Raw genomic sequence first — 13,943 nt, 5'->3', positions numbered from 1 at the left:
TCAAGATTATGCCTATTTTATAAAGAAGATGACGGGGAGGGTTAAGAGAAGCAGAACCATACCTATAGCCTTTTCCTGTTTGAGCTCACTGTGTCGTGGGAGACGACGGCGTTGTATTGGCCGGCGAACTTGTCCATCCTGTACGGGCATGGAGAGCCAGGACATGGGGAAGCATAATATCTGGCAGTTCAACCATGAGTGCTAGGTACCCTTCATGTAAATTGAGGGGTCCTTTCAAATGGAGGACTTTAGATACCTTATAATTTTCTCTCTCGAATTCATGAGAAACACAATTTAGTCTCTTTGTTTTCATAGGAAAAAGAAAAAAATATCCAGTCCAATCTATTTGCAAGAAATCATGTGTGCGAAGAAAAAGGACGTGGGAATGTGATACCAGTGGGTAGTATTTAGTCCATAACCAAATTAGATTACTAATTTCTTTAATTCGTGTGTTCCAAACACCACATTCTTTAGAATTCATGTAGTATTTAGTCCATAACCAAATTAGATTACTAATTTCTTTAATTCGTGTGTTCCAAACAACATATTCTTTAGAATTCATGTGTTTTCTATTCCTCTATTTGACATGTACAATCCTACCTATTCCTATGTTTTTTTATATCTATGTGTTTTTTCTATGTTGTGCTCCAATGGAGCCTAGCGTTATCAGAGAGGTGGCATGATTGAAAGTTTGAAACCCCTATGTATGACCTTTTATGGTGTTTTTGAGGTACTTAGAGGAATGTACTTGGAGGTGGAACAATTAGCACCGTTGATCAAAAGAGGGGTATGGTAGAGAATAATATTATTTTAACACGATGGTAGTAGAGTAATTAACTAGTAAAATATGGGCATTATATGTGAATTGAATGCCTACATCAATTAATCGGTATATCGTCGTAGTGATTTGTACTGTTGCAGAGACAACGTAAATCATGGATACCCATTGATTTAGCAGCGATCAATTCGATCTATACCAAAAAATACTCACATCACGTCTCGCTTCTTCTCTCCCTAAGTTTCATTCTTTTTGGAGGGTTTGAACTGGTTCATTGGAAAGAGACAGATGGTGAAGCGTCTCTTGTTTGAGGGTTGAAGAGGAGACGGGATCGGCCAATCGATGGCTTGGCGCAAGCCTATTGATAAATTATACTACGGTTATTTATGCATATGATTTGGGAGATGATTTTGCCATTTTTGCTCTACTAGCAAAATTATGTTTTTACCCTTAAATACCTTTACCAATACTTAAATACCTTCTACATTTTATCTGTGATTGAGGAACGTTCGATCTTTACCTTTTTTAATACGAACACCATCAAAATTCCTATGGTATTCACGCTCTCCATGTGCAAGAAACATATTGTGTTATTAGTAGTCTTGTTGCTCGCCACAGACTAAGAACAAAGCACGCATGAGTTTTTGAAAAAAGGCCAGCTTTTACAATATGAATTGGTCCACAACTCCAACGGTGTTATTCCGCTTTGACAAACAGAAAGCTACAATACGACATAACCTGGCTTATGCCAAATACACTAATCGGCATGCTTTTCACTACCCTAGCTTGTATGATGATGGAAACAGACTGGGCAAGAATTTGTTCTAAGACGAGTTGATGAGGACCCACTCCACCAATGTGGACACGCCGAATCCGGTGGCTTCTTGCTTTTTGTAGTTCCAAACCGGCCCAGCCATGTCAACGTGCATCCACTTCACTTTCTCATCAACAAACTGCAAAGAAAAAAGCATCAGCATTTATATATATACCCTGAAAATTATGTCAAAAACATTGAACTGGAGCTAATGATTTTGTCAATTTTAGAGACAAGGAATTGGGGCTTGATCTCGATCAATTACTTTGGCTCTAAATGACATATATATTGTGTACATAAGTGATGAGAAATTGCTCTGATACATTTAACATAAACTATCTCACATTTACCCTTAACAAATTTGACAGTTCAAGAGTACTATTTTGTTTCTAGTAAATACTTTTTCATATATAGCCATGTAATGGCAGCATTAAGACCTGGGAATGTATAAAGAGCCTCGTTTTCCATTAATTCACCATAATTATGTTGATATTTTTTATCATTTGGATGATTGCAGTAGTTTGTCTACCCATTTTATTGTTTTAAGATGCATGATGTTGCTGACGATCAGTGCAGGTATGTAAATATACTGTTTGAGACGAACAGAACTATTAAAGTAGTCCATTGTTTTTACTTACTGATGACGACGAATTTGTCAACTAGATTTACTTTTGTAAACCCAACATTGTTTTTCTTTTTCTAGCAGAATGTGGCTACATTCATCACTTCATTTCAGTTTCGACGTAATTTCAATTCATTCTGTCTTTGTTGAGAAATTTTGGTTTGGTTTAAGTTTGAAAGCAATTTTCCGTGTTCTATACCATCCTTCAACGCTTTTAAATGCAACTTTTTCCGTACGAAAACCTAATTTTCTAGCAGAATTTTGCCTAGACAAAATGATGGCTGCTCAGACAAATTTCATCTTGGCCCACGGGTAATGTATCCTATAAAATACAAACTGCCTAGACGCTCCATTTATATCATATGGTTTACATTTTTTACGATACTCCACGAAAGGATGCACAGATAATTTCTTTCTCGGTTCATAAGAAAGAGAAAATAATATACCTGCTTCAGAAATAGTCCAGCCGTAATTGCACCACCCAGCGGACTACCGGTGTTAAGCATATCAGCAACGCTAGACTTCATTTGCTCCCAATAGCTTTCTTCTAGTGGCAGTCTCCAGAACTTCTCTCCTGATGCCTCATATGCGGCAGCGACTTCCTTGTCCAGTTCATCACTTGGAGTCAAAATCCCTGTAAAAATATTTCTCTTAGTATGCTGAAGAACAATGTACTACCCACTATTCCTTCTTGTAAGCACTCAAAATTTACCATACTTATTAACGGAGAAGATTACAGAAGAGATATTATATTTGATCTTACCAGCAATGCTAGGACCAAGTGCAATTCTGCAGTAACCAGTAAGTGTTGCCAGATCAATAATCTGCTTGCATAATTAAAGATAGGTAAGTAGCGTGAGCAACACTCTCTATAAGATGGACCAAGAAGTGAAAACCATACTTTGCATAACCGAAAAAAAGAGAGACAATTTTCCTATATTTTGGTGGATCGACAAGAACAATGAGCTGTTTAAATTATTGTGTGATAATCCCTATATTTTGGTTCTTGTGCTTCCTTGCAGCGCAAAATATTTTTCCAGTCCAAACAGGGCTTTATAAATGACTTGTTTCTAAAGAGTTAATGGTGGCAGGGCTAAAAAGTTTACAACCAACAATAGCAATGTCCTATACAAATTTTCAAATATGGAACTTCACAGATGGCAGTCATATCAATAGAACACGAGCAACTTTCAAAATTAACTCATTACCTTGTCAACACCCAGTTTACAGGCATATACCAAAGCATCAGCAAGTGTAAGCCTTCCTTCTGCATCAGTGTTGTCCACCTGAACAAAGTGATAGACAAGAACTGGACGATAAGAACAGTGTGATCTTAGCATTACTGATAATTGAGAAGCAGGATAAGCATCACAATATTACTCCCTCCGTTTCACAATGTAAGTCATTCTAGTATTTTCCACATTCATATTAATGTTAATGAATCTAGACATATATATCTATCTAGATTCATTAGCATCAATGTGAATGTGAAAAATGCTAGAATGACTTATATTGTGAAACGGAGGAAGTACTGATTTAAGATATGGATCATGTATAATTGAATATTTTGATTTTCAAAAGTATTACAAGAAAAGGTATCACGTCGTTACTAAATAACTATGCCTCGTGTATGCTGAATATTGTTGTCTTCTCAAAGTATTATAAGAATAATACCTCAATAGTTTTTCCATTAGAAGCAGTCACAATGTCACCAGGCCTCATGCCTGTGCCACTTATCATATTTTCGCATGCAGCAGAAATAAAATGAACCTGTGATCAGGGAAATTATTAGTAGATACACCATAACAAGTAAACCAGTGCTTGCTCACACAAGTAACTGAAAAGGGAAGTACCTCTACTCCAGGAGGCTTGATTTGGCCCAAAGCTTTTGCTGCACCAAACAATGCTGCAGAGCCACCCATATCTTTCTTCATCAGCTCAATAGTGGTGACTGCTCCAATCTTAATGTTGTAGCCCCCAATGCACACAAATTTCTGAATCAATTGTAAAAACTAACTTTATTTATTACCGATGTAGTAGAAAAAACTACCATTATGACAAGCATATTGAAAGTTTCTAAATCACATGTAAGAACTAATTAATACTATATATTTTTTTAATAGATAACGTCATTGACTTTTGGTGTCACATTTGACCATTCGTGGGTAAATATATCAAAATGTAAGTCATACTTAAAGTTCATTTAATAGTAAAACATGGTACAACAAAATAAATAATATTTTATTAACTTTTTAAATATGATGAATGGTCAAACATCCTGCAAAAAGTTAACAACGTCATCTATTAAAATATGAAGGGAGTATTTCACTGTAACAATCAACAAATTATCTAGAGAGAGGTAGAACCTGTCGAATGTGAGGCCCTTCCCAACAATTGCTAGCTTTCTCTTGACATTTCCTCCAGGGGGTTTGTAGCACAAGTGTATAAAGTGTGGAGGATTTGCAGAGGCTGCAGCAACTGCCAAGTACGAACCCATCTTCAGCTCCCTGCATTTCTCCTCGTCTAATATCGTCGCCGTCAACACGTCACTGTAACTAGAAGCAATGTTCGATGCCTCCTCCGCGAGAACAGCTGAAGAAAGAATCAAAGAGTTAATATTCAGATAAGCAGACATTGCAATGGAATCTATGCAGAAAATTCAGACAGTGTTTCAGTAGGAAGAATGCAGTGATTTACCAGGGGTAAGGACATTTGCAGGTGAGTTCACAAGCTCTTTGGCGAAGATCACGGCTGAGGAAACATGGTTGGCGTACTGAAGTTTCCTGCCCATCTCTTGGCCGGAGCCAAATCCGATAAGATCTACTTGCTTGAGATGCACCTTCTTGGAGTCAGACTTGTATCTCCTGTCCTCGTGCAACCCAAGCACAACTCCTGCAATCCGAAGAGGAAGTCAATCCAGCAGGTAATAGTACTACGTCTACATCTAAGTATCTAACAAAGAAAAACATGTCGTTTTGAATATGTTTCAGGTAAAATTTCTAGAATTCTGAAAAGTGGCGTCTACTTAATATAATATACATGGATTGGTTATGTGGAAACTATATATATGAACAGATTTACCTTGAAAAATACTGTCATAATAATGTTATAACTTATCTTGTTTTAAAACATTTTATTTTTTTTTATGATTAGCTTTTATAAACTCATATAGTTTAATATCATAATATTCATATTTTTAGACCCGTTATGAGAAATATTTTCATAATATACAATTAACATGTCGTTAAACTACATGTATTTTCAAAATTAAATGGGGGAAGTAGTTAATTTCAACGCTTATTGCGAATGGGTCCTAAAAAGATAACGGAAAAAGAAAAACAAGTGAAAGCAACCGGAGCACAGCACAGTACCAGAAGCCACTGCCGCAGCAGCATTCAGCCTAAGATCCTCTCCCTGAACCCAACCCGGCGGCGGCGAGGCGAGAGCAACGGCGGCGCTGCGAGCCTGCGCGGACTTGGCGACCGCCGCGATGGTCTCGCCGGTGCTCCGGCAAGCCGCAGCTGAGGACGGCATGTTGTTGCCAACGCCGACGAGGCACACCCTCTTGAAACCGTGGAGCCCCGGCGCCGTGGGGAGCCGGAGAGCCACCGACTGCCCGGCTCTCCCGGCGAACTCCTCCTCCGCCGACGCCTCCGACAGGAGGCCGCCGAGCTCGCCGTCGAGCTTCGCCAGCGCTGCGGCGGCGTTCGTGAACCTGGAGCTTGATGATGTCGCCTTGGACACGTCGGTCTCGGTCACAAGGACGGCTAGGATGTCTCCCTCCCACTCGGTGAGGTCCATGTCCTTGGCGGCAAAACTGATCTATAAAATTTAACCAAGAAAATTTGACCTCATTTTGTTTGAAAGATGACGCAAAATTTGTACGAAGAATTTGTCGAACAGAAATAAATGGAAGAAAACTTTTGCGAAGAACACTAAAATGATCTCATCTCGATCAGTGATTGTTTCAGAAACACTGCACTCCCTCCAGGTTGATTATAATTATCGTTTTTGACAAACACATAGTTTTCAAATAATAACTTTAACCACTATTTTTATTACAATATATATATAAATATCAATAAATATGTAATTTTATTTACCTACCTTCTAAAAGTAATCTATGCATATTCTACATATTTATAAGACAAATATTTTATTTGTTATTAATAGTTAAAATTTTAAAAGTTTGATAATACCCATCTCCAAAACGATAAGTATATATTCTCAGTCAAGAGCGAGAGTACTATGTCAAAGAGTGATCAAGTCAAAGAAAGTAGCAACTTGTTTTTCCGGGAGATAATTAGCATAAGTCACGCATGACGCACCTGAGGAGGATCGACGACGTTGGGCATGGTGAGGCCGAGAGTGGGGGCGGTGTGTCCTTCCATTCGAGCAACCCTACGACCAAGGGCGATCGATCGACCTAGCTATTGGCCGGAAAGTAGTTAGCTCCGGCGAGGTCGGTGGCGGCGGCGGCGGCGGCGGCGGCGATGTGTGTGGAATTGAATGGATCGGCTGAAGTGGTATGCTATATAGCGGGTGCAGTTGCGTCTGCAGACTGTACACGACACACTAACACACTGAAGGGAGTGAAACTAATTCCATGCTTAGTCGTCGTCTCTGACCATATCTGCAACGACCTTGGCCTGTGTAGGTGCCAAAGATTGCAGCAAAAAGATGGGAGTATACTATTCGAAGGCATTAATAATGCAGTGCCTTAATTTCTTGGATAAGGAAAATCCATCCGGTCAGGATGGCTGACTATTTCTGTTAACGATGTGTTCTCCCCATTGTCACAAATAAGTTGTTTTATTCTACGTGCGGTCAATCAGTATTTTCATTGTCACATGTGTTGATTACAGTTACCGAATAGTATATCTTTACTATATGTTTTTACTGATTTTAGTAAACAATAAATATTAATCAAACCAGTTTATTTTAATCGTGCTGCGACTCAAAACATCTCTGTTCTCTGTGGACAGAGATGGTATAGTAATCGAGGAAATTATGGATGCCCAGATTCTTCACGGCTGTATTTTCTTCCATGCACTACATTTTTCTTCAGTTCCATTTCATCATGCACATAGTTTGAAAAGTATAGCTACATGACATTCTGTGTAATGCATTATTGGTCATGAATATAAACATCGCCATCTATGACCAGACATACTAGCACAGTAGCACTAGAAATATGGGCCAACAAGGCTTGGTGGACGGGCGGAGACTATGAATTGAAGGGTAGGTTGAAGCAGGTAAGACCAGCTATGCTGCTCAGCTTACTACTGTTTCTCTTCTTGTAGTATTATGGAAATCCAATCAGTTATGTCAAACGTGATCAACCTGGCACCGATTCTAGAACTGGTGTTTCATTTTGACAAGATTGCATATAAACCACTCCAGTTGTTACTCTTGTTTTGAGAACTTTTCTCAAAAGCCAATTTGCTGCAATGGCCCGCCTACTCAAATCCCCTCCGAGGATGGAAATAGCCAAGCTAGATCTGTAGGACACGCTTGGTTTTCATATGCATCTGATTCGATCCGGACCCCCGATGTAGTTTGAAGAAGGAAGACGATCTCGAACAGCGATCAATAGAAACGAACAACCGTGATCGAGCTCGGTTTCCCCTGCTGTGGGTACACGTCGCCACAAATGGACTAATTCGGCTATTGGCATGCGTCGAGGGATTTGGGTGAGTGGGTCTTTGCAATAAGGCAAAATTTACCACAGGACACGAAAAAAACATGTAATTGGCTGGGAGACACCACGAAAACGTGATACGGCTGATGGACACAAAAAAAATATGTAATTGGCTGTAGGACACTACAAAAGAGGTGAGATATTTTTCTAAATACCCAGATTGCACTTCTCTTTTCTTCCTTTTCTCCAACTCGTTCCTTCTTTTCCCCTTCTTGTTGATTTCGCCGAGACGGCATAGCAGCCTCAAAGCCGCGGTGGGGCGAGGTCGGCGCGGCGTGGTGCGGCATCACCGGCGGCCGGAGCGGTCAACGGCATGGCGCGACCATGGAGGCGCAGTGTTCGGCCAAATCGATTGCGGGCAGGCGATGGCCGTGCCAGTGTGGCGAGGCGCGGCCGGGAGGCAGCACCAAGCGCAGGCGGGGAGGCTACGATGGGTCCCGGCGTCACGGCTTGGGTCCCGGCGTCACCACTGCTACGATGGCCAGTGCCCTCGCTCCCTTCGGTGCGCTTGACGAGTGCCGACAACGGCGGTGGGTTCAGATCGGCGCCGACGAAGGGGTGTGATCTCCCTCTCCGGTGCACCATTTTTCAGGGTCCTTGAGGGGATATGGAGAGGAGGATGAGCCGAAGATGCTGACACGACAGCTTGCCCGGCTTGGTCCAAATAAGTGGGAACGGCGATGATGTCACTACAGCGGTGCACAAAGCATGCTCCAGAGCTCCGGTGGGCACGGCAGCGTTCCCGTTGATTGGCTGCACGAATCGAGAGGTTGTCAAAGCGAGATTTGATCGGCATGGAGAGAAGATAATAGAACGTGAATTAGATAGGAACGGAGACAGCTCGTTGGTGATCGGCGACGTCCTCCTTCTCGATGGCCGATGACGAAAGATAGGTGGAGAGGGAGAGCTGGAGCTCTCTTCCTCGGTTTGCTCTATGTGGAAATGAAGTGGAGCAGATGGCGATGCAGTAGGGACGAGATGAAGACTCGCCTCGGCGTTTTGAGGCATTGACACGTCGTGCACACGCGTCGAACTCAGCCGACGCCGATCTCTCTCTCGGCTGTCTCTGGTCGATCTCTCTCTCGTCGCGTGCTAGCTCGTGTCGCTCGGCCAACCTCCCCCAAACACGACGAGCTGAGAAGGCTATTCTCCAGGTTCGTCAAGATCGAGAGGGAGAAGAAGATAAGGGCAAAACTGTCATTTTACATTGTTTCTCTCTCATCAATTGACCGAATATTATATTTTAATGTGTACAGTGTCCTGCAGCAAATTACGACATTTTTGGAGTGTCCTCGGGTAAATTCACGTCTTTAAGGTGTCCCACAGCTAATTACACATTTTTTGAGTTACTGTAGCAATTTTTGCCTTGCAATAAATTGACTTGGGAAGGAATTTTAAGACGAGAGTGACAATTGGGGTGGTTTATTAAAATTTGCATTTCCTTTTTTTTTTGCCATCTAGTAGTTCCATTTCTTAGGCTGTGTTCGTTAGTTTAGTTTTGGTGCACATGATTAATTAAATATTAATATTTTTTAGAAAAATAGGTTAATATGATTTTTTATAGCAAATTTTTTATAGAATTTTTTTTAAAAAAATACTAGACAGTAGACGTGCCTATTGGAGTGCGTGCTCTTTTATAACCTATATGAAAAGATCTGATGTAGACTTTTTTCTACTAATGAATGGATGAAGATGATATTAAAAAGAACAATGCTAGATATTAACCATCAAATGGACAGAAATGCTAGAAGGTTGATATTGGTGGGTAGTGCTAATGGGCGGGTGACCGTTGCCATCCCTCCCCTAACACAGCTCCTCCTTATTCTCTACTTACTGCACCATAATTTTTCTTTTAAAAAAAACAAGTTTAAAAATAGAAAACAAAACTAATATGTTTTATTCATGTGCATAGACTTTATACTTATATATATACTTTATACCGTAAACTTTCCGCATATAAACTTTATGTATATAAATATTCTATATAAAAATTATTTGAATCTAAATACAAATTTGAATCGGGTATATAAACTTTTACTTATAAACTTTGGGTCTACAAATTTTAAGTGTATAAAGTTTAGATATATAAACTTTAGATGTGTAAACTTAATGTGTACAAAGTTTAGGTGTATAAACTTACTAAAACATGAAAGTACTACGGTGTCAAAAAAAAAAAAGGAAATCATGTGGGGAGAGAGACCGATCGCTCGTTAGGATTTATGGATGTTGGTATTGTAGAGTGAGAAGATTTTCACTGCAATCGTTCTACCCTTTATCTACATAGCTTGGTCCTTCATGCATCCCATTGTTTCTTTATTGTTAAATACATTGCAATAACTATTGATATATGTATTGTTTTATCTATAATAAATGTGGTATTGCGCTTTTAAGATTATTGTGTCGATTGGTAAAGCTTTTGAACACGATAGACATCGTAAAGTGTTAGCAATGGCATGCATCATTTTGTCATAGGGCAGCGCAATTGGCCAACTTCCAAGGTCGACCAGTATTTTAGCAGTTCACCGTATTGCTATCACATTTTCTCAAGAATATAGGATTGTTTTTCTGCAACTGAAAATTTATTATTTTTCAAGATTTTCATCCATAAACATGCTAAAGCCTAAACTATAGAGTACTTAATGCAGGTGAGTTGGTGACATAAAGAGAGGGAGATGTTTTTACATCATGGTGGAGAAATCTTCGATGTACCCTACATATGCTTTGTAGCTTTGATCTAATTTTTATCATGTTGTTTAATTGATCTTTACTTTTTTTCCCTGATTTTTTGTTTCTTTATTTACAGCAATATCATTTTTTTCTCTCCTTTATTCTCGGCAAAAACTAACTCAACACATGGACTACGTTGGGTGGGCTGCTCTTGCGGCAGGTCTTGGCCCATGCGTGTGTACGCGCGTGATTAATCTAGAACGGCGACGTGACTGTGCGACGCGTGTGGTGAAAAATCTTGAAGGGCAACGGTTTCGCTATTTGTTCGTTTTTCTCCACGTGTCGCATGGTTGTTTAGCCCCCTCTCGACCAATCAGCTAGCGGCGCTTGCGGTCAGCTTTAGAAGAATAGATACCATTTAATGATTTGAAAAACGTGCATAACAAAGAAAATGAGTTGGGAAAATAGGGCTTAATAGCATGTCTCCCTCCTGCCTTTTTAGAAAATATGATATCAATATACATCTTAAATTTCGGTTAGTTTGATACTCTCGGTTCGCAACTGATGACATAATCTCCCTCTCAAAGAATATAAAAAAAACCATCGAATAAGAATTATACAATAGCTAATGGAGCAATAACAAATTTTTGGGAGGGTGGATCGGTTTTTCTTCAGAGTTTCTTTTAAAGAGATGGAGCTTGTTGTTTTTCTTGGGAGAAATAACAACTAATATTGATGGAAAATTTTCAGTCGTACTTTATTTGTTGTTAGTTAGTTGTGTTCCCTCTTTAATCCGAGACAGTGTTACTTGTGTTCCCTCTTTAATCCGAGACTGTGCTCCTGTCATTCCTTAACAAATATTTGGGGGAGCAAATCACACTTGAATTATCAGAGCCAGATGTTTAGGCATGCTATCTTCTTTTTTTTTTTATTTCAGCTTAATCTATCATTACGCCTGATCAGATCACCTCTGACGAGTTCAAACCTTCACCTTTGATGGGTTTAGGCGCTGTGTTCGGATTCCAGTGATGGGAACTAATCTCTCCCACGTGGAAAATGGAGCGGTCCATTAGCGCGTGATTAATTAAGTATTAGCTATTTTTTTAAAAAAATAGATTAATTTAATTTTTTTAAACAACTTTCGTATAGAAACTTTTTGCAAAAAACACATCGTCTAGTAGTTTAAAAAGCGTGCGCGCGAAAAACGAGGGAGATGGGTTGGGAACATGGGATGCAAACACAGCCTAGTTAGAAATTAGTGGTCACTGATAGTGGCAGACCCAGAAAATTCACGCTGGATATGCACACACACACATCTCCTTGCAGGATAGAAAATCGAACCAAAAATCTAAGGTAGGACCGGTACAGTAGAACTAATATCTTAGTATACATCCAAACTTGTGCTTAAATAATAAAACCATCATCCCTAGATATATTGCGAAGAAAAATAGAAAAATGCATTTAAGTAATTTAGTTGGCTTCTTTTGCCAATAGATCTTTCAGTTGATTTTTAACAACTCCAATGTCACTATATCTGTTGAATCTAAAGTCCAATCGTGTAGTACATATTTAAAATGAGGGATGATATTAGCAATGTTGATTTCTGTAAATTCAAGTCATACGCTATAAGGACTAGTACTCATAAGTAAGCTAGCTAGTGTGTGGCTGTATGTGCTGGGCAGTGCTTAGTGCATTTCGTGACTCACTGATGACGAGTCCACTCATCTTCGACGGACCGCTGCCCATCAGAGGTGACAAACACCTTTGATGGGCCCGTATTTTCCGGGTGAACATTGAGTAGTACATCGTGAGACATTTAAAAATATCATTATCACACAAAACAATGTGTTTTAACGGTTTGAAACATATATTTTTTTATCAGAGTATAATCATATGATATCTAGTTTTAAAGATTTAATTACAACGAGTACAATAGTGTGATCGGATCGTACATTAAATAAGTACTTTAGTAGAAAAAAGATGTTTTAAAGATTGCTACAGGCCTACATGCATGAATGGAGTGGTGATGGAGCAAGTATATGGCAGGTAAGAGAGTATGGATCGTTACGTCCAATATTGTTCCTGTCAACAATTTATACATGGAGAAACAAAAAATTAGCCATTGAAATATTTATTTTTTTTCTTGTGAAAGACAATAAAAGCACACACCTCGAAACATGTCGCCGTTACGTACGAAACATTGAGACTTAATGGTTTGAAACATGTGTTTATCTTTTATCAGAACTAGGAATGTAGCCCGCGCATACGCGCGGGCATATTATTTAATGTTGTTTGAATTTTTAATTTATTACGAATGTTTATATGTGGATGATATTTTTAAAATATTTTTGGCTCTATTTTAAAGGTGTGTTTGTTAATAACTGGTATGGGCATACTACTTGAAACCGCATATTCTCAATTTTATTAGAAAAAATGTGTCACAATAAATAATGTAGTTGGTTCACAGCTATTTGTATTATGTGTGATTCTATTTTTAAAGTTTTTTGATTTTCCAAACTTTATATTTTTTTATTTTGTATGCTATAGATTACTTTAAGTAACATTTTAATTTTATTATATGTTAATGAAACATATGTTAAATTTAATTTCATTATTAAAAATATAGGTAATGATACTACTCCATCTAACAATAGATAGACTTATATTACTTATACTCCCTCTATCACATAAATCGAAGTAGTTAAATTTTATTAAAAAACAATAGAATAATTTATATGTAACCGAGATAAAGTGATTTTTTTAAATACTACCATGATAATCTCCAAAGTACCATATTATATTTCTGACAAATATCTATAGTGTAATGCATGTTAGTTCAGTGTATGGTTTGTTTTCAACACCTATTCTTTCTAATCACATGACACACCTTTAGTAATTTGGAGAACACAAATGTGCATTTTAATTAGTGTTGTATATTAGTCTAGTGTTTTTTCACACCTCAAATATAATGTGAAATTATTATCATAACATTAATAATTACTTGTCGGCTCCATATGTTGTGATGTATTTAGGGCTATAGGCGTTAATAGTTTATTTATATAAAGGAATACAACGCGATCACAAAATGGATACATAATTGCAAAATAATTTAAACGATAGAACGCTTAAAAAGCACTAATTGGATATTTTATATTTACATTTGCATAAATTTCAAGATTATTATTTTTTTTTCTTAAAATTGAACAAAATTCTATTTTTAGGACTCCCAATTTTTTTTGGCTTTATCATAAGTACTTTTTCTGTTCTTCTGGCAAACGATATGTAAGCATTATTGTTCTTTTAATCATATGTATGTACGAAGTACTTTTTCTTGTCAATAGTTATATATTTCTCATGTATT

The 13,943-nt window shown here is 38.4% G+C and overlaps 1 protein-coding gene across 1 annotated transcript; it reads right to left on the bottom strand.

Annotated features, from left to right (window-relative positions):
• Positions 1-1,356: 1,356 nt before the first annotated feature.
• On the bottom strand, positions 1,357-6,734 carry LOC4352123 (putative leucine aminopeptidase 1). The gene is made up of 10 exons (XM_015763516.3): positions 6,543-6,734; positions 5,586-6,036; positions 4,912-5,106; positions 4,581-4,806; positions 4,068-4,194; positions 3,889-3,984; positions 3,423-3,500; positions 2,978-3,038; positions 2,661-2,848; positions 1,357-1,731 (listed from the first exon to the last, which is right to left on the bottom strand). The coding sequence occupies exons 1-10, from the start codon at positions 6,603-6,605 to the stop codon at positions 1,603-1,605; spliced, it is 1,614 nt and encodes a 537-aa protein (XP_015619002.1). The 5' UTR covers positions 6,606-6,734; the 3' UTR covers positions 1,357-1,602.
• Positions 6,735-13,943: the final 7,209 nt, after the last annotated feature.

This window comes from Oryza sativa, chromosome 12 (genome assembly GCF_034140825.1).
Source record: "Oryza sativa Japonica Group chromosome 12, ASM3414082v1".
NCBI classification, from domain to species: domain Eukaryota; kingdom Viridiplantae; phylum Streptophyta; class Magnoliopsida; order Poales; family Poaceae; genus Oryza; species Oryza sativa.
The sequence above is the reverse complement of the archived record's forward strand: the minus strand, read 5'-3'. Positions and strand labels throughout refer to the sequence as shown.